This window comes from Scyliorhinus canicula, chromosome 8 (genome assembly GCF_902713615.1).
Source record: "Scyliorhinus canicula chromosome 8, sScyCan1.1, whole genome shotgun sequence".
Lineage (NCBI taxonomy): Eukaryota > Metazoa > Chordata > Chondrichthyes > Carcharhiniformes > Scyliorhinidae > Scyliorhinus > Scyliorhinus canicula.
In genome coordinates this window covers 151119682-151140135 of record NC_052153.1, presented here as the reverse complement: position 1 = coordinate 151140135, position 20454 = coordinate 151119682, and the positions used below count along the sequence as shown (strand labels likewise).

The window sequence follows — 20454 nt, the reverse complement described above, 5'->3', positions numbered from 1 at the left end:
TTCCAAAACGGTTTTCTGGGACAGTACGGTTTTAAGTCCAACATGAAAGAGGCATGTTGAAAGAGGCATCCCTGAACGCTAGACCTAAATCTAGGCACCGACACGATGGAGAAAAATTTGTGACAATCCTTCTGTGCCATAAATCCGTCTATGTTCCTAACTGAAATGGTGGATGCAGGTGGAGGGAAATATCTAGGAAAAAGAAACCATACTGATTAGGTTCAGTACAAGAACTGAAAAAGGAAACAGAGGGAGAAAGAAACACCTGACTAGAAAAAGTCAATGTTCATTTAAACAAAAGAATTAACCTAGGTATACGGAAATAAAAATTTGGTAGATACAACTGTGGACAAACAATAAAAAACATTCAAATAGATGATGTATTGGGTACATACCAGACAGAACTTAGTTTCTCGAATGAGTGAAAAAATTCAAATTTGAATGAAGCTTAAAAGCACATGCCTAATCGAAGGCTAGTAAAAATCGTATTGAAAACATTGAGGAAAAGCAAATAAGTTTGGACTAGCTAAGAGGGCATATTGAACTATGGATTTGTAGGTGGCAAACAGCTCGATCGTAGGAATGAAAGGAGGTGGTGGAACAATTGGGATACCTCTTTGGACCCCAATTTTTATAACGTCCAGGAGTATGGAAGTGGCACGAGGGACTAAGTATAATATCCTTGTTCAACAGGAAGAAGGCTTTACATCCGTGGAATACACAATAAAAGGTAGAACTCTAGGAAGTACAGACGCTCAAGAGGCACCGTGGGATGCATGTACAATGATCCCTGAATGCAGCAGGACAGGTAGATAAGGTATATAAAAAGGCTTATATAACACTTGCCTTTATTTGCTGAGACACAGACTAGCAGAGCAGGGAGGTTATGATGGAGCTGTATAAAATGTTGGTTAAGCCACAGCTAGAGTACAGTGTGCTGTTTTGGTCGTCAGACTATAGGAAGGATGTGATTGCACTAGAAAGGGTGAAGAGGAGATTCACCAGGATGTTGCCTGCTATGAGAGACACTGGTTAGGCTGGGGTTATTTTCCTTAGAGCAGAGAAGGCAGAGGGTGAACCTGATTGAGGTGTAAAAAAATTATGAGGGATATAAACAGGATAGATAATAAGAAACTATTCCTCTTAGTAGAGCAGTCAATAACCAAGGGGAATAGATTTACGGTAAGGAGCTTGAGATTTAGAGGGGATTTGAGGAAAAACTTATTCACTCAGAGGGTGGTTGGAATCTGGAACACCGTCTGAAAGAGTGGCGGAAACCCTCAACACAGAAGCATTTAGATCAGCACTTAAAATGCCACAGCACACAAAGCTATGGACCAAGTACTGGAAAATGGGATTGGAATAGACAGGTGTTTGATGGCCAGCACGAACACAATGGGTCAAAGTTCTGAAAAACTCCATCACTATATGCTGGAGAACCTACAATCAGCATTGTTCAACTTCCAGGTCATAACATGGCATAGATTTAATACTTGTAGAAATATATGGATTAATTAGTCCATCTCATGCCATTGCACATAGGTTGTCAATCTAGGTACGTTTTCAGATCAAGCAGGTTAGCAGACGGGGAGGTAAATGACGGAGGATGGGAAATGGGATGGGCAACAGATAGCATTGGAGAAACTGAAGAGATTTACATTTATATAGCACCTTTCACAAGCACAGGATGTCTCAAAGCACTTTATAGCCAATTTGTGCACAATAAGTTCCCACAAACAGCAATGTAATAATCAACACATAAATCATTTTTCGTGATGTTGATTGAGGGATAAACACTGTTCAGATCACTGGGAATAATCTCTCCATTTTGCAATAGTGCCATGGGTTTTTAATTCAACCGAGAGGCAAGATAGGTCCTCAGTCTACCATGTGTTCTGAAAGACAGTGCAGCAGCAGTCAGTACTATATTGGAGGAGTGTCAGCCTTGGCTTTTCGTACTGAAATCCAGGAGTGTGACTTCAATCCACAACCTCTGACTGAGGTGATGTGCTACCAACCGACCCGCGACTGATGGAGAGGAATGGGCAAGATTAAATAGACTGTGAAGGGGGATGAAAAAGGAGAGGATAGGAGAAGGGAAAAATGGATGATGAGGGAATATGTCTGCCCATGTCGCTGTTCCACATCACCTTGCAATTCCACATTACTTCTTCAGGATTTACTTCTGTTGCTTATCCCCAACAGGTTTTACTTTTAAAAGATTTGTGCTTTCTATTATTTTTCTCACCACTGCCTTTGATCTGCTGGAATTGTCCCTGGCTATGTTGCAGTTTAACAGTTCACACTGGAACTTGAGGCCATAGAACATAGAACAGTACAGCACAGAACAGGCCCTTCGGCCCTCGATGTTGTGCCGAGCAATGATCACCCTACTCAAACCCACATATCCACCCAATACCCGTAACCCAACAACCCCCCCTTAACCGTACTTTTTTTTTAAATAAACAATTTTATTGAGGTAGTTTTTGGCTTTATAAACAGTTACAGACATCATCAGAAAGAAAGCAAAAAAGGCAAAAACGTGCAAACATCCACGTACTTTCAATACTTCCATCGTAACATATTGCACAAGCCCGCTCTTAACCTTACTTTTTAGGACACTACGGGCAATTTAGCATGGCCAATCCACCTAACCCGCACATAGAACATAGAACAGTACAGCACAGAACAGGCCCTTCGGCCCTCAATGTTGTGCCGAGCCATGATCACCCTACTCAAACCCACGTATCCACCCTATACCCGTAACCCAACAACCCCCCCCCCCCCTTAACCTTACTTTTATTAGGACACTACGGGCAATTTAGCATGGCCAATCCACCTAACCCGCACATCTTTGGACTGTGGGAGGAAACCGGAGCACCCGGAGGAAACCCACGCACACTTTGGGAGGACGTGCAGACAGTGACCCAGCTGGGAATCGAACCTGGGACCCTGGAGCTGTGAAGCATTTATGCTAACCACCATGCTACCGTGCTGCCCATGACATGTGATTTTGTATCATTCAGCCATCTAATATCCATTTAGAACCTTGCCACCTCTCTTACTAATACAAATTGGGTGAGACAGAGAACAACAATATGGAATGGTCCAACAAATTTCATTAAGTTCTTTGGAAAAGGGTGATTTGGTAAATAAATTAATTTTCAAAAGGTGATAAATAGGGAATTTCCATGGAAGAAATGAATTCGAAAATAGAATAGTTGGTCATGACTAAAGCATTCAGTGACTCCCATCATGTTCACTACTGACTGCAGTTTTAGTTACTCAGTCTCCAGTTGTGTCAACTTTTATATTTATTGCTGCAGAAATCAGCATTATGCTACATAGTGCATCAGTACAGCCAACGAGATTCCTGAAAGGCATCTTTGGCAAGATTTCTGATACCCCATAATTCCAAAGTCTTTGAATTTAAATTTGAATTTTCCCCCACCATTCTTTCCAGCACCACCAAATACATCTTCCGTACACCTAACCTCAATTTCTAATGCCCGTTAGCTTGTAGTTCATTAATCACTTCGCAGTTACGATCATGCAGCTACAACACTGTTTTGAAGCCTGATGCATGCTCAACGAAACAAAGGGATACAATTTAATACCAAATAATCTTTCCAAGTTCTTTCTGGCATTAATTCTCAACAAATATGTACATGAGGGGATAAAGTAACAATTCTCAACAGTCAATTAATGGTTAGATTTTTAGTATTTTACTGAAAAATCTGAGCAGGATATTTGGTCAGCTTTAAAAATAATTTATTGCTATTGGAACTGTTGCTGCAATATACAGGTTTCATTTTTTCTCATGTTCACCTATCTAAAAGGTTCCGGTTTCAATGGAATGTTTAAATTTCCGATTATTTGTTTGAAAACATGATGGACAACTCAAGGGATTGGCACCTGCAGCTACCAGATTGCTATGTCAATAAAAAAAGCTGGTATAGGTTTGCATAGCAATGACTTCCGGTGGCGGCAGGTAGGAGAAGGTCGCACTCAATGCGGTTCCCGCTAGGGTCCTTGTTTTTTGGTCTTTTTGCGCAGTTCCCGGGGGAATCTGGTGACAAACCTGACCGATCTAATTGTATACGGTACTGGTCGACCAAAGTATACCAACAGTTACAAAAAAGCAGCTAGAAAGATAAGTACTAATGGTAGTCCTACGACAGGCCAGAGAGTGCGAACCTCTCAGGGAGGGAGGGTGGCGGAGACGATCGCGACGGGTATGACCACTGCTATTACAGTGGAAGCACTGACTGGGATAATGTCATGTGATTCCAAAAACTAATTTGAGAAACTCTGAAAGGCAAGGAAGGGAGATGATTTAGACCCTCAAAAAGTTTATTGATATGGGAGAATTTGGGAGGTTGTGAAAGAACATGGAGAGGTGCTAAGGGGATCGCAGCATAGCAACCAAATTGCCTCATTGGAAGCAGAGATGCTGCTGGTCGAGGAGAGAAACATGGGCCTGAGGGGGCAGTCGAGGAACTGGAGAACATCGAGGAGATAGAAGATCAGGATTGTGGGGCTACCAGAGGAGCTGGAGCCCCCCCCCCCCCCCCCCACCGAGGCCAACCGAGTATTTTCCCCAGATGTTTGCAAAGCAGGTTCTGGTGGTGTGTGTGTGTGTGTGCAGGACACGAGCAGATGTCCCCCTCCTAGGCTCATTAGAGCCCATTGATCACTCCATCAAAGGCCTCGGGCGAAGGAGCCACCATGGGCAGTAATTTTTCATTTTCATAGCTTCCAGAAGCTATGAAAAAGCTTTCATAGCGTGTCTGAAAATGAGCTGGAGAAACGGGACTAGAGGTGGGAAGGAAGGAACATTCAGATTTACCAGGATATCGGGGCAGAGCTAGCGAAGAGGTGTGCAGCTTTTAATAAGGTGAATTGGCATTACACAAGAGTATATTGCGTTTTGAAGTCATGTACCTGGCGAGGTTGAGAGTTGAGTACGACATGAAAGATAATTTTTCGATACATTGGAGGCTTTGTCAAGGAACAAGGACTTGTACTCAATTAAAAAGGTTTGAAAAACGACTATAATGGTGGCAGGTGGGAAGGGTTTGCTTGGGGATGTTTCAGTACAAGGATTGTGCATCCCTTATTCGAAATGCTAGAGGCCAAGATTGTCTCTGATTCTGGAATTTTCCAAATTTTGGAATACCTGTAAAACGCCACACAGCTAGTGGATTTCGAATGAACACCATGTTATTTTTTTTACTAGAAACATGATTTTAAAGCTTTTCGAATAAGGGGATGCTCAACCTGTATTTCTGGTTATTTGGGGTTTCTTGTTCTGTATTGGAGAGGGCAGGGAGTGTCCTGTGTATATAGGCTGTTTGGGGAGGGATGGGGTCAATGTAGTCGGTTGGGGGAATATGGATAATACACAGCCCACGGTGGGAAGTTGACAATTCCAAGGGCTTTGGTTTTGGTTATTCCCAGCAGAGGTGGGCAGGGGAGCTTCTATTTTTTCATTGTTCCTTAGATGCGGGCCTTGGCAGGGGGGCTACCGAACAACAGTTAGGTCTCAGCTAGTGAACAGGAGTGAGATGGGGGTTCGTGAAGAGGCAGTTTTGTTCTTTGGTTGAGGGAGGAAAGAGTGCTGACGGGGACATGGGGTTTTTCTTTGTCTTACCTTATGGGTGGGATTGATTGGTGGGTCCTGGGTCTAGGAATATGGTGTAAAGACGGGACAATTCCTCGCAGTGGAAATCGTCAAATTAAGAGGGAAGGGGGTTGAGACACCCTGATCAGACTAGTCACTTGTTACGTTAAAGCCAAGTACACTGTGAGGGGCGTAATCGAGGCATTCGATCAGAGATGGCAGCTGTTTATTTGAAGGAATTGGTCACCATTTGTTGTTGGGGAGGGGAGGCGGGGGGAAGAGGGGGCTACGGTTTTGGTTCTTTTTTCCTGTTTTTCATGTTTGATGTATGCAAATTTATTTTCTCTATTTTGTATTTTATAAATTGAAAAAGGTTTCTAAAAATATATACTTTTTAAAAGGTTTGCAGTGCATTACAATTCTTTTATTAGAATTAGCACATCAAAATTAATTGACAGAATTACTCACAGAGACATATGTCCGGAAAGTACATCTTTGCATATGGGCTGTTCAGCCAATGTTAGCCAGAACTCACAAGCTTCCAATGCTACATTTTCATCTTGGTCCTGCGTCCTCTGCAACATGTACTGTAGCAAAATAATACCTTCAGTATCAGTAAAGCTTCAGGAAAAAATTTCCAGTGTTTATTTAGATATGAAACTAGTCATTATAAAATATGGCTTTGAAAGGAACAGTTCCATCCAGAACCAAGCAAGATAAATAGAACTGTCAAAATGCTAATTTACAACGCAATTGTCTAACTGTGCATCAAGGATTACTGCATTTTATATCAAACAGTGCTTATCCAACAGAAGTAGGCTTGTATTTTTATAAAACGAAGTTGAGGATATTTCTAACGTAACCAGAGATCATTTGGGTGACATGGCTTGAGAACAAGACTATATTTGAGAACAAAAAAAACTCTCAAAGTTGGTATTCATAGAATAATCTGCAGGACCATAAAAACACAGAAAAATAAAGTGCTTGTAATTCACTAGTGAAAAAGACCCATAGATTATTGAGAAAGACTAAGACACATTTGTAATGCTGCAGCATCTTTCACAACCACAAGAGCTAATTACTTTATGTGCAGCTGTCGAGAAGGCAAAATGAGACAAGCAGAGAGCATTTTAATATAGTTTTCACCTCAACAATGTTGTGCATCTGAGGGAGCAAGCGATCCATCCGAACTTCAAGCAGCATAACAAGGGCACGACATACATTTTCCGTACTTCAGACTCTTCATCTCCAGCCAATGCAAACAAGTTCTAAGAGAACAGCAATTAACAAAAGCATATCATTTTATATGTTGAATAATAGCAAGATATTACCTCTTTATCTTTGGGTGCAATGAAATCAGTGCCCCAAAGTCAGCAACAAGGGGGAGCAAAACTTCATGAAGTGCTCAGAATTCAATATTCCCGAGGGGCTCATAAAGACTGCATATACTACTAGTTTGCACACAATATGTAAACATTGCCATAGTCTCAGGACCATAGGTTGCTCTCCCTCGAGAGCTGACCGGTGATGATTTAACATGAGGGTCACCACACCTCAGACAAGTGGCAAGGTTGAAAAGCGGGCCTTCTTGAATAACCTCCGCAAGTACGGGAATTGAACCTGCACTGTTGGCATAGCTCCGCATTACCAACTGAGCTAACCCACCCCCGATTCAGAAATATGGAATGTGTAATTAAGCTGCTAAGCAGTTTTCAAAGTAATACAATAAAATATGTATTTGAATAAAGCAACAGCAAACGGCCAAAAGTCTGAAAAATCTACGTGAGGGCCAATTTGCCATTAGTTTCAAAAACAGGCGGCATGTTGTTTCAACCAAGTGACCCGTTTATTTTTGTGGGCTTCATGCACAAATATTTTATTGGACAAAATTTAATGTATTGCAACAAAGACATGTATCACGATAGCACAGTGGTTGGCACAGTTGCTTCAGCTTCAGGGTCCCGGCTTGGGTCACTACCTGTGCGGAGTCTGCACTTCTCCCCGTGTCTGTGCGAGTTTTCTCCGGGTGCTCTGGTTTCTTCCCACAGGCCAAATATGTGCAGGTTAGGTGGATTGGCCATGATAAATTGCACTGAAGTGTCAAAAAAAGTTAGGTGGAGACGTGGGCTTAAGTAGGGTGCTCTTTCCAAGGGCCGGTCCACACTCGATGGGCCGAATGACCTCCTTCTGCACTGTAAATTCTATGATATTTACAATGATCAGTCGGTCCATCATGTACTGTGATGAATCTATTAATGGCATCCAATCTCATTTGCTTTGAATCACTGCTTTGTTTCCTGGTCAGTTACACCAAGCATGGGTGCATGTACCTTTTTAAAAAACTAACAATCACCATGGTTCCATTATACACATTTCCAGCTACTGATGCTCTAATTCAAGATTTATTCACTATGAAGGCCAAGGGGCTATATCTGCAATTTAAACACCGCAGTTTTCAAACTTTCAAAAACAGAATCTCAGATTAACAGTAGAAAAAAATCTCTGTACTGCTATTAACGTAGGAGAGTCATTAACAATATCCCCAATCATGTCAACCAACAGTTCCATGCTTCACCAACGATGATGCAATCATTCAGAAGTTTATTTTTAACACTGATCATGTTTTACAAGAATAGACAAAAATTAGCTGTGAAATTCTTCAAGGAAGACTGCACCATTCCCAAGAAAGGAAGTCTTAACTAAGCAAGAAATATAAATTCTCACTCTTGGGAGAACAAAATATTTATATAGAGTGTCTTAAAACATAAAAACATCCAAAATATGAAATAGAATGACTAACTTTGATATACATGACTTATTCCAGTAAACTGCATTTCATACCTCATTGATTTAATGGCCTTACAGATGTGAAAAATTAGCAGCTTCAGAACATTGAGAACATAAGTAGATGATAGCGACTCCATCATTCAATATGACCATGGCTGATCTTGAACTTCCAACTCCACTTTCCTGCCCACTCCCCATATCCCTTGAATCCCTGGGATATCAAAAGTCTGTCCTTCCCAGCCTTAAATATATTGAACACTGGAGCATCCACAATTCTCTGAGGTAAAGAATTCCAAATTTCACAATTATTTGAGCGAAGAAATTTCTCTTCATCTTAATCCAAAATGATCATCTCCTTAACCAGTGACTGTGCCCCTGGATTTCAGATGCTCCATCCAGAAGAAACAATCTCTGAGTGTCTACCCTGACAAGTGTTAGGAAGTTGGAATGAAATAAACAGTAAAGAACTGAATAAAAAATAAACTGATGGGAAAGTGGTAGCAAAGCCAAAGCAGAAGTGAGGGAAGAAGCACAAGATGGCGGCGGGCGGAGACCAGGCAGCATGGATGCAGTGGGCGCAGGAGACTCTTCAGCGCTGCTTCAGGGAGCTTAAAATGGAGCTGCTGGAGTCGATGAAGGCTTCAATTGGTAAGCTGCTGGAAACTCAGACGGCCCAGGGGGTGGCGATCCGAGAGGTTCGACAAAAGGTCTCCGAAAACGAGGACGAGATCTTAGGCCTCGCGGTGAAGGTGGAGGCGCTCCATAAAAAATGGCAGGAGCGATTTGAGGAGATGGAGAACCGTTCGAGGCGGAAAAATCTGCAGATCCTGGGCCTCCCAGAGGGGCTGGAAGTGGGAGCCTATGTGGTCACCATGCTAAATTCGCTGGTGGGAGCTGGGTCCTTCCAGGGGCCCCTGGAGCTGGAGGGGGCCTACAGAGTACTGGCGAGAAGGCCCAAGCCTAATGAGCCGCCGCGGGCGGTGCTGGTGCGGTTCCACCAGTTTGCTGACCGGGAGTGTGTGCTCAGGTGGGCCAAGAAGGAGCGGAGCAGCAGGTGGGAGAACGCGAAGGTACGGATCTACCAGGACTGGAGTGCGGCGGTGGCAAAGAAGAGGGCCGGGTACAACCGGACGAAGGCAGTGCTACACAGGAAGGGAGTGAAGTTCGGCATGCTGCAGCTGGCGCGTCTGTGGGTCACCTACAAGGACCGACACTTTTACTTTGAGTCCCCAGAGGAGGCGTGGGCCTACATACAGGCCGAAAAATTGGACTCAAACTGAGGGTTGGGTACGGGGGTTTGCATGTAGCTGTGTTACATTTTGATGGGGGGGGGGGGGGGGGGGGTGGTTCTCTGTTTATTGTTGGTTCTTTGTTGCTTTTCGGGTGGGTGGGCATTGTTTTTGCTTGGGTCTGTCGGATGGGCTCAGGGAGGGGGGTCGGACCTGCAATGTGGGGGGCCGATGGCGGGAAGGGGGAATGGGTCCCCGCGAGGGGACCGGGCCGGTAAAGGGAGCGGCGTCAGAGGAGACGGGGTCGGGTAGGTGGAAACTGAAGGGGGCGGGGCCTTTTTCCCCGCGCTGAGAGCGGTAGGGGGAGGAGGAGGAGAAACTGCTGGTGGGCAATGGGGAGGAGGGGAAGCCCCACGCTGGGAGGGGTTGAAGGAGTGGCGGGAGTGGCCGGGGTCAGCAGGAGTCAGCTGACTTGCAGGAGTGCAATAGAGGGAGCAATGCAGCTAAGGGGGCGGGGTGGTACCGGGTTACTGCTGTAATGGCCAAGAGGGAGCTAGAGCAGGTAGAGGAGGTCAGGATGGGGCTCTGCCGCCATGGGGAACAGGCCGAGCGAGGGGCGCAGGCACGTGGCGGGCTAAGGAAGGGTAATGACTAGTCGGCGGGGGAGGTAGCCCCCTGATCCGGCTGATAACCTGGAATGTAAGGGGACGGAATGGGACGGTCAAACGGGCCCACGTGTTTGCACGCCTGAAGGGGCTGAAAGCGGATGTGGTCATGCTTCTGGAGACGCACCTGAAGGTGGCGGATCAGGTTAGATTGCGGAAGGGTTGGGTAGGCCAGGTGTTTCATTCGGGGCTGGATGCAAATAATCGGGGGTTGGCGATCCTGGTGGGAAAGAGGGTGTCGTTCGAGGCGTCGAACGTTGTGGCAGACAGTGGCGGGAGGTATGTGATGGTAAGTGGCAGGCTGTAGGGGGATCGGGTGGTGCTGGTCAATGTATACGCCCCGAATTGGGACGATGCGGGTTTCATGCGACGCATGTTGGGCCGGATTCCAGACTTGGAGACGGGGGCCTGATAATGGGGGGAGATTTCAACACGGTGCTGGACCCGGCACTGGATCGATCCAGATAGGGTAGGAGGCCAGCGGCGGCTACGGTGCTGATGGGGTTTATGGACCAGATTTTTGGGGGGGGGGGGGGGGGGGGTTGACCCACGGAGGTTTGCGAGACCGAGGGACAGGGAATTTTCATTCTTCTCCCATGTGCATAAGGCCTATTCCCGGATTGATTTTTTTGTTATGAGTAGGGCGCTGATTGCGAGAGCGGAGGATACTGAGTACTCGGCAATAGCCATTTCTGATCACGCCCCGCATTGGGTGGACCTCGAGCTGGGGGAAGAGAGAGACCAGCGCCCGCTTTGGTGATTAGAGGTGGGGTTGCTGGCGGACGAGGAGGTGGGCGGGCGGGTCCGAGGTTGTATTGAGAGGTACCTGGAGGCCAATGACAATGGGGAGGTCCGAGTGGGGACGGTCTAGGAGGTGCTGAAGGCGGTGGTTAGGGGAGAGCTGATTTCCATCCGGGCCCACAGGGAGAGGAGAGAGCAGAGAGAGAGGGAGAGGTTGGTGGGGGAGATGGTGAGGGTAGACAGGAGGTACACGGAGGCTCCGGAGGAGGGATTGCTTAGGGAGCGGCATCGTCTCCAGGCCGAATTCGACCTATTGACCACCAGGATGGCGGAAGTTCAGTGGAGGAAGGCACAGGGGGCGGTGTATGAATATGGGGAAAAGGCGAGCCGGATGCTGGCGCAGCAGCTTCGGAAGCGAGATGCGGCTAGGGAGATCGGTGGAGTTAAGGATAGCGGAGGGAATGTGGTGCGAAGTGGAGTAGGCATCAAAGGGGTATTCAGGGACTTCTATGAGGATCTGTATCGGTCCGAACCCCCACTGGAGGGGGGGGGGGGGGGGGGGGGGGGGGGGGCGTTTAATGGGCCGGCTGAGATTCCCGAGGGTGGAGGAGGGACAGGGGGCGCCGGTTGGGCTGGAGGAGTTGGTCAAAGGGATAGGGAGCATGCAGTCAGTGAAGGCGTCGGGGCCGGATGGGTTCCCGGTCGAATTCTATAAGACGTATGCAGACGTGCTGGGCCCTCTGTTGGTTAGGACCTTCAACGAGGCACGGGAAGGAGGGGCTTTGCCTCCAACAATGTCTCGGGCGCTGATTTCCTTGATCCTTAAGCGGGACAAGGATCCCCTGCAGTGTGGGTCATACAGGCCGATCTCACTCTTAAAAGTAGACGCCAAGTTGTTGGCGAAGATTTTAGCCACGAGGATAGGGGACTGTGTGCCGCAGGTTATTCACGAGGATCAAACGGGGTTCGTGAAAGGGAGGCAGTTGAATACTAACATATGGAGGCTATTGAATGTTATAATGATGCCGGCGGTGGAAGGGGAGGCGGAGATAGTGGTGGCGATGGACGCGGAGAAGGCCTTCGATAGGGTAGAGTGGGGGTACTTGTGGGAAGTGCTGAAAAGGTTTGGTTCGGGGAGGGGTTGGTCAGGTGGGTGAAGCTGCTATATGAGGCCCCGGTGGCGAGTGTGGCCACGAATAGGAGGTCGGAGTATTTCCGGCTATACTGAGGGACGAGGCAGGCGTGTCCCCTGTCCCCCCTGCTTTTTGCGCTAGCAATTGAGCCCCTGCCATGGCGTTGAGGGAGTCGAGGAACTGGAAGGGGCTGGTGCGAGGTGGGGAGGAACACTGAGTGCCGCTCTACACGGACAACCTATTGCTGTATGTGGCGGACCCGGTGGGGGGGGGATGCCGGAGGTAATGAGGATTCTCAGGGAATTTGGGGATTTCTCAGGGTACAGGCTCAACATGGGGAAGAGCGAGCTGTTCGTTGTTCACCAAGGGGACCAGGAGGGGGGATTGGTAAGCTCCCATTAAAAAGGGCGGAGAGGAGCTTTAGGTACTTAGGGGTCCAGGTGGCCAGGAGCTGGGTTGCCTTGCACAAGCTTAACCTCACGAGGCTGGTGGAGCAAATGGAGGAGCAGTTTAAGAGGTGGGACATGCTGCCGCTGTCTTTGGCGAGTAGGGTGCAGTCAGTCAAGATGACGGTGCTCCCAAGATTTGTGTTCCTGTTCCAGTGCCTCCCCATCTTTATCCCGAAGGCCTTCTTCAGGCGGGTTAAAAGGAGCATTACAGGGTTTGTCTGGGCGCAGGGGACCCAGAGGGTGAGGTGGTGTTCCTGGAGCGGGGCAGGGATAGGGGGGCGGCTGGCGCTGCCCAACCTCTGTGGGTATTACTGGGCTGCCAACGCAGCGATGGTGCGCAAGTGGGTGATGGAGGGGGAAGGGGCAGCATGAAAGAGGATGGAAGTGGCGTCCTGTGTGGGCACGAGCCTGGAGGCACTGGTGACGGCGCCGCTGCCGCTCCCTCCAACGAGGTATACCACGAGCCCGGTGGTGGAGGCTACCCTCAAGATTTGGGAGCAATGGAGGCAGCACAGGGCGGAGGTGGGGGCTTCGGTGAGGTCCCCGATACGGGGGAACCACCGGTTTGTCCCGGGGAGAATTGACGGCGGGTTCCTCAGTTGGCACAGGGCACGTATTAGGAAGATGGGGGACCTGTTTGTGGACGGGAAGTTCGCGAGCCTGGCTGAGTTGGAGGAGAAGTTCGGGCTTCCCCCAGGGAACGCCTTCAGATATATGCAGGTAATGGCATTTGTCAGGCGGCAAGTGGCGGAGTTCCCACTGTTGCCACCGCGCAGGGTCCAGTACAGGGTGCTCTCGGGGATGTAGGTTGGAGAGGGGAGGATCTCGGCAACGTACCAAGTAATGCAGGAGGAGGACGAGGCCTCGGTGGAGGAGCTGAAGGGTAAATGGGAGGAGGAGCTGGGGGAGGAGATAGAGGAGGGGACGTGGGCGGACGCCCTGGGGAGGGTGAACTCCTCCTCTTCTTGCGCGAGGCTCAGCCTCATACAATTTAAGGTGCTGCACAGGGCTCACATGACCGGGACAAGGATGAGCCGGTTTTTTGGGAGTGAGGGCAGGTGCTCAGGGAGCCCAGCAAACCATGCCCATATATTCTGGGCATGCCCAGCGCTGGAGGAATTTTGGAAGAGCGTAGCAAGGACGTTGTCGAGGGTGGTAGGATCCAGGGTCAAACTGGGCTGGGGGCTCGCAATATTTGGGGTTGCAGAGGAGCCGGGAGTGCAGGAAGCGAAAGATGCCAGTATTCTGGCCTTTGCGTCCCTGGTAGCCCGGCGGAGGATTCTTCTTCAGTGGAAGGATGCGCGGCCCCCGGGCGTGGAAGATTGGATCAATGATATGGCGGGGTTCATTAAATTGGAGAGGGTGAAATTTGCCCTAAGGGGATCGGTGCAGGGGTTTTTCAGGAGGTGGCAACCATTCCTAGATTTCCTGGCAGAGCGGTAGAAAAAGGCGAACAGCAGCAGCAACCCTGGTGGGGAGGGTATATTTGTGTATATTTGTTCAGTGTCGATGACGGGTGTTAATTTATTTCTTTTGTTTTGTATATATGGTTGGGGGGGGGGTTGTTTCCTCTTTTCTTTTTGTATTTTGTTATTGAAAATTTGAATTACAATTATAAAAAAAAAAACTGATGGGGATTTTGCTGCATGGAAAGTTTGAGATTCAGATTAGTCTAGCAAGAGTGAGACAGATACTTTGTTAAGCAAAGTGGAGACTAGCAGTCTATAGAGAACTAGATCATAGCCTCATCCAGTTGCAAAAGGAGAGCTCTCACACAGAATCAAGCTGTCGGGCAATAAAGAAAGCAGTAGAAGTCTGTCTGTGTGAGACCCTGTATGTTCTACTCTAAATTAGAAGAGAGGATTCCAAAAGAAAGCTACACGTGCTGTGTGGTAACTATTTTCTAGATTTGGCTCATAGTTTTTGTACCCATGGGATACAAGACCAGGGATGTACTTCTGAGGCTGTATAAGGCTCTGGTCAGACCCCGTTTGGACATGTATTGTGAGCAGTTTTGGGCCCCGTATCTAAGGAAGAATATGCTGGCCTTGGAAAGGGTCCAGAGGAGGTTCACAAGAATGATCCCTGGAATGAAGAACTTGTCGTATGAGGAATGGTCGAGGACTCTGGGTCTGTACTCGTTGGGAGTTCAGAAGGATGAGGGGGGATTTTATTCAAACTTACAGGATACTGAGAGGCCTGGATAGAGTGGACATGGAGAGGATGTTTCCACTGGCAGGAAAAACTAGAACCAGAGGACACCATCTCAGACTAAAGGGATGATCCTTTAAAACTGAGATGAGGAGGAATTTCTTCAGCCAGAGGGTGGTGAATCTGTGGAAGTCTTTACCGCAGAAGGCTGTGGAGGCCAAATCATTGTGTTTTTAACAGAGAGATAGACATGTTCTTGATTAATAAGGGGATCAGGGATTATGGGGAGAAGGCAGGAGAATGGGGATGAGAAAATATCAGCCATGATTGACTGGTGGAGCAAACTCGATGGGCAGAGTGGCCTAATTCTGCTCTAGGTCTTATGTCGTTTTGGGAAAGGTGTATTCTCAGAGTTTAGAAAAGTAGGTGGATTTGGATTGGGGAAACTTCAAGCATGATGTCTGGGTAACCATTATTGTAGTTAATTGTAAACTGTGTCATTTACTGTTGCCTTTCATATTGCCCATTTTCAAGTTTAATAAACATTTTGTTATTTGAGTAATTTACAAGAAGAAAACCCTTTCTTCAGGTTTCATCACTTTTCTCACATTTTTTCCACATCACATAAATAAATGAAACAGTGTTCCAAGTTCCCTTCTGGGATCTGAGATACCCTCACATTGTATATCAATGTGGTTCATAACACAAGCTCCTTCAGATATATGCTTCAATGAGATCACCTCTCATTTTTCTGAACTCCAGAGAATATATGCCCAATTTACTCAGTGTTTCATCCTAGGACAACAACCCCCTCATTCTCTGGATCCAATCTGGTGACCTCTGCTGTACTGCCTCCAATGCAAATATATCCTTTCTTAAATATGGAGGCAACAACCAGAGTATTTCAGATGTGATCTCACCAAAGCCCTGTAACACTGCAACAAGGCTATTTTTTATATTCCTGTACTCCTTGCAATAAGACCAACATGCCATTTGCCTTCCCGATTGCTTACTTGTTCAAGCACACCCAAGGCTCTCTAAACATGAATTCTAAGTTTCATGCATTTCAAAAATAGTCAGCTTTTCTATTCTCATGACCAGTGAATAACCTCACTTTCGCACATTCCATCTTGTTGCCTACTAATTTAATTTATGTCTATTTCTTTGCAGCCTCTATGTCCTTCTCACCGCATACATTTCCACCTAGTTTAGTAACATATATTACTCCGTCTCTTCACCATTAACCCAAGATTCTAAATAGTTGAGGACAGAGCGCTGATCCTTGCGGTACTCCACTAGTCACAGCCAGCCAACTTGAAAATGCTCCATTTATGCCAACTTTTTTCTGCCTGTCCATTAACCATTTTTCTATCCATGGTAATATATTACCCCAATGCCACGAGTCTTGCCTATTAATCTCTTATGCGGCATCTTAACGAATACTTTTTAGAAATCCAGGTATACTACATCTACTGATTCCCCTTTAGCTCCCCACTAGTTATATCCTCAAACGATCCCAATGATTTTGTCAAACAGGGTTTCTAGTTCACAAATCCATGCTGACTTTGATCATACTACGATTTTCTAAGTGCATTGTTAAGACTTCCTTAATAATAGATTTCAGCACTTCTCTGAAGACTGATGTCAGGCTAACTGGCAGTTCCCAGCTTTCTCTAACCCTCTCATCTTGAAAAGTCAGATTACATTTGCTAACTCCCAATCTTCTGGGACCATTCCAGAATCAAAGGAATTTTAGAAAATCATAGCCAGGGCATCCAGTATGTCTTCAATCTCTTTCAGAACCTTACGATTTAAGCCATTAGGTGCAAGATCAGTCAAATATAATCTGTAAAGGATTGTTTTAGGCCATGAAAGAAAACTGGAATGTTATTTGTGCACGCAAAGTCTCAACCAACTGCTAATCATCCAAAAGATGATTCAACAAAATGCCAGACCATTTTCTGGGAAATATGTTTGCAGAGATATATTTGTGGGCTTGTGCAAACATCACAAGGCATAAATTTCAGGCTTGGATGAACAGAGTTGGAAACCCAATTTGTTAGAAGATCCCGTTCTCCCCATGACCAGGTGTGTCATTATCTATGCAATAACTAGATAATTAGTAGAGTGGCAAGGATTAGACAAAACACTGAATACTATACTTTGGCTTATTGAATATACAAGGCTTTGATCATCTTCTACTCCAGGTTATTATTTAAGCTAAAAATATATTTAGTGCATAATAAATAGATATATGCAAACTTTGCCACCGTAAATGTACATGCTGATGTTCCTCACTAACTTTCGTAAAGTGGCATTGTTACGTTCGACCCAAAACGGCAACCAATAATTATGAATGCAGTATTATGAAAGCCAATTTAACTTCTCAATGAGAGCAGAGGACAGGGTCTCCAATTTCTAACACACGCAGACTGGGAGTGAGCTGCATATGCGCAGTTCAACATTTTGAGTTCTTTGAGCCGGGGATAGGGCAGCATGTGTGCGCGCAACAAAAGGGAAACTAGCACAAATATCCAGATCAGGTGGTCGCAAGCGGAGCACCATTGAACACACATGCTCCTGGAGCGGTAGGGAGTGGTCCAAGGCAGGGTACAAAGACAGGAAGAGATTCCAGTTTAAGTTAAAAAGAGAGGAACAGAGAAAGAGGGCCCGGGAGAAGCGCCGGCAATAGTAGAGGACCCGGGAGAAGCGCCGGCAATATTAGAGGACCCGGGAGAAGCGCCGGCAATCGAAGAGGGGCCGGGAGAAGCACATGCAATCGAAGAGGGCCCGGGAGAACACACAGGCAATCGAAGAGGGCCCGGGAGAAGCACAGGCAATCGAAGAGGGGCCGGGAGAAGCACCGACAATCGAAGAGGGCCCAGGAGAAGCACCAGCAACCAAAGAGGGCCCAGGAGAAGCACATGCAATCGAAGAGGGCCTGGGAGAAGCACAGACAATCAAAGAGGGCCCGGGAGAAGCACAGGCAATCAAAGAGGGCCCGGGAGAAGCACAGGCAATCAAAGAGGGCCCGGGAGAAGCACAGGCAATCAAAGAGGGCCCGGGAGAAGCACATGCAATCGAAGAGGGGCAGGGAGAAGTACCGGCAATCAAAGAGGGCACGGGAGAAGCACCAGCAACCGAAGAGGGGCTGGGAGAAGCACAGGCAATGGAAGAGGGCCCGGGAGAAGCACCGTCAATCGAAGAAGGCCCGGGAGAAGCACCGTCAATAGAAGAGGGCCCGGGAGAAGCACCGTCAATCGAAGAGGGGCCGGGAGAAGCACCGTCAATCGAAGAGGGGCCGGGAGAAGCGCCAGCAATCGAAGAGGGGCCGGGAGAAGCACCGGCAATCAAAGAGGACCCGGGAGAAGCACAGGCAATCAAAGAGGACCCGGGAGAAGCACAGGCAATCAAAGAGGGCCCGGGAGAAGCACGGGCAATCAAAGAGGGCCCGGGAGAAGCACAGGCAATCAAAGAGGGCCCGGGAGAAGCACAGGCAATCGAAGAGGGCCTGGGAGAAGCACAGGCAATCGAAGACGGCTCGGGTGAAGTACCGGTAACAGAAGAGGGCCCGGGAGAAGCACATGCAATCGAAGAGGGCCCGGGAGAAGCACAGGCAATCAAAGAGGGGCTAGGAGAAGCACAGGCAATCGAAGAAGGCCCGGGGGAAGCACAGGAAATCGGAGAGAGCCGGGGAGCAGCGTCGGCAATCAAAGAGGGCCCGGGAGCAGCGTCGGCAATCAAAGAGGGCCAGGAGAAGCACAGGCAAATGAAGAGGGCCCGGGAGAAGCACAGGAAATCGAAAAGGGTCCAAGAGAAGTGCCGGCAATCAAAGAGAGCCGGGGAGCAGCGTCGGCAATCAAAGAGGGCCCAGGAGCAGCGCCGGCAATTGAAGAGGGCCCGGGAGAAGCTCTGGTTTTCATAAATATGGAGATCCAACTGCACAGTTTTCCAGATATGGGCGCACCAAAACCATGTACACATATGCAGCAAGATTTCTTTATTCTTTTAATCCAAACCCCTTGCTATAAAGACCAATACGCCATTGGCCTTCGTAATTGCTTGGTGCACGGCATGCTAACTTTCTGCTTTCCTTGCATATGAAGTTACAAAAAAGTTAAAGTACAGGTACAGCAAATAAATTACAAACCTTTAATGCAAAGAGGATAAAGTGTAAAAGGAGACAGATCTTTCCACAACTGGATGAAGGGGTTGTCATATGAAGAAAGATCGAGCAGGTGTGTCCTATACTGGTTGGAGTTTAGATGAACGTGAACTGATCTTTTTGAAACATGAAATATTTAAGGGGATATGACAAGGTAAATGCTGAGAGGGATTTCCCCTTGTGGGTGAGTCTAGAACTAGGCGGCACTGTTTCAGAATGAGCAATCATCTCCCAAACAGATTGAAGCAACTCCTCTCTGAGGGCCATTATTCTTTGAATTTCTCCAACCCAGAGAGTAATGGAGGCTGGGTCATTTACTATATTCAAGATGGAATTAAGATTTTAAAAAATCTATCATGGCATCAGAGATTACAGGGGCAGGCAGAAAAAGAAGTTGAAGCCATGATCAGATTAGGCATCATCCTACTGAATGGTAGAGCTGACCTGTGGGGCCAACTGGTCTGCTCTTGCTCCTACTTCTTGCATTAGGTTCTTATATTGATACTTTCACAAACTTGTTATCTTTGGATCTCATGGGTTTATCTGGTGATGGGGAGGTATAGATCTCTCTGGCAGACTTTAAAGTAGTGTGGATCATGCGGCCAAGCAAAGAATTAAATTGTCTCAAACTTCCCCGACGATCAATTGTTCTTTACACTTTGTAAATTTGGTGTCAAATGACAGGCCAATTTCCTCCACATCTGTTTATTCTTTTTGGGGGCCACCTCGAGGCACCAATACTGAGTGAATAAAGAGTTAAGGGATCTGCCCCACCATAAGCATAGCACATGTAATGTGTGTTATTTGGAAGTCCTTGGTCCTAATCATCACATACTCTGTGAAGGATGCATTTATCTCGGATGTTGCCAGGATGTCTTGAAACTATCACAAAGTCATATTAACACAGGACAAGGTGGTGTATACTGTTGTGATTGGACCTTCCTAGTCCATGTTTCCCAACGTTGTTCAGCAAAAGCATGTAGTTGACTCTCAACCTGGCACTGAAATCACCTAGAAGCATGATTTTTGACTGTGATGGCACAGTTGTGTCAGAGTTGCATCTTGGTTGGAATACTCACTTTGCCATCAAAGTCCAAGGTAGGTACATTAGCACTGATGCGGGTGGCAGATTGATTCCCTTTGAGCTTAAGCTTGGGCTTGAAGTATCCACCCTAAACTTGACAGCCAACTGAAAAACCTGAATCACTGAACCCTTAAGCTAACGTCAATACCTTACCATTGTGCACTGTTTTGCATTGCTCACTATGACACCACAACCTTCTAAGACGTTCAATGAATGGAGGAAAATCTATCAGGATTTCAATAATATCCCTGAACACCTTGTTGTGACTTCAACTCTGATGAAACTTCGAAAGCTAACTCACAAACACCTCAGGAAAGACTCTATTGCAGAGAATTCCTGACTTTGAAGATCTGTGAAGCTCATGAGCAATCTAAAACTGCATCCACAAAGTCACTGGCAGGTACAGAAACTTGATACACAAACAGAA

General features: G+C 47.0%; 1 protein-coding gene across 1 annotated transcript in view; it reads right to left on the bottom strand.

Annotated features, from left to right (window-relative positions):
- Positions 1 to 20454, bottom strand: part of tnpo1 (transportin 1) — a 212440-nt gene that overhangs the window by 72949 nt on the left and 119037 nt on the right. The window contains 3 exon segments of the mRNA XM_038805431.1: positions 6092 to 6210; positions 6770 to 6849; positions 6852 to 6891. Coding sequence (XP_038661359.1) covers positions 6092 to 6210; positions 6770 to 6849; positions 6852 to 6891 — 239 coding nt within the window.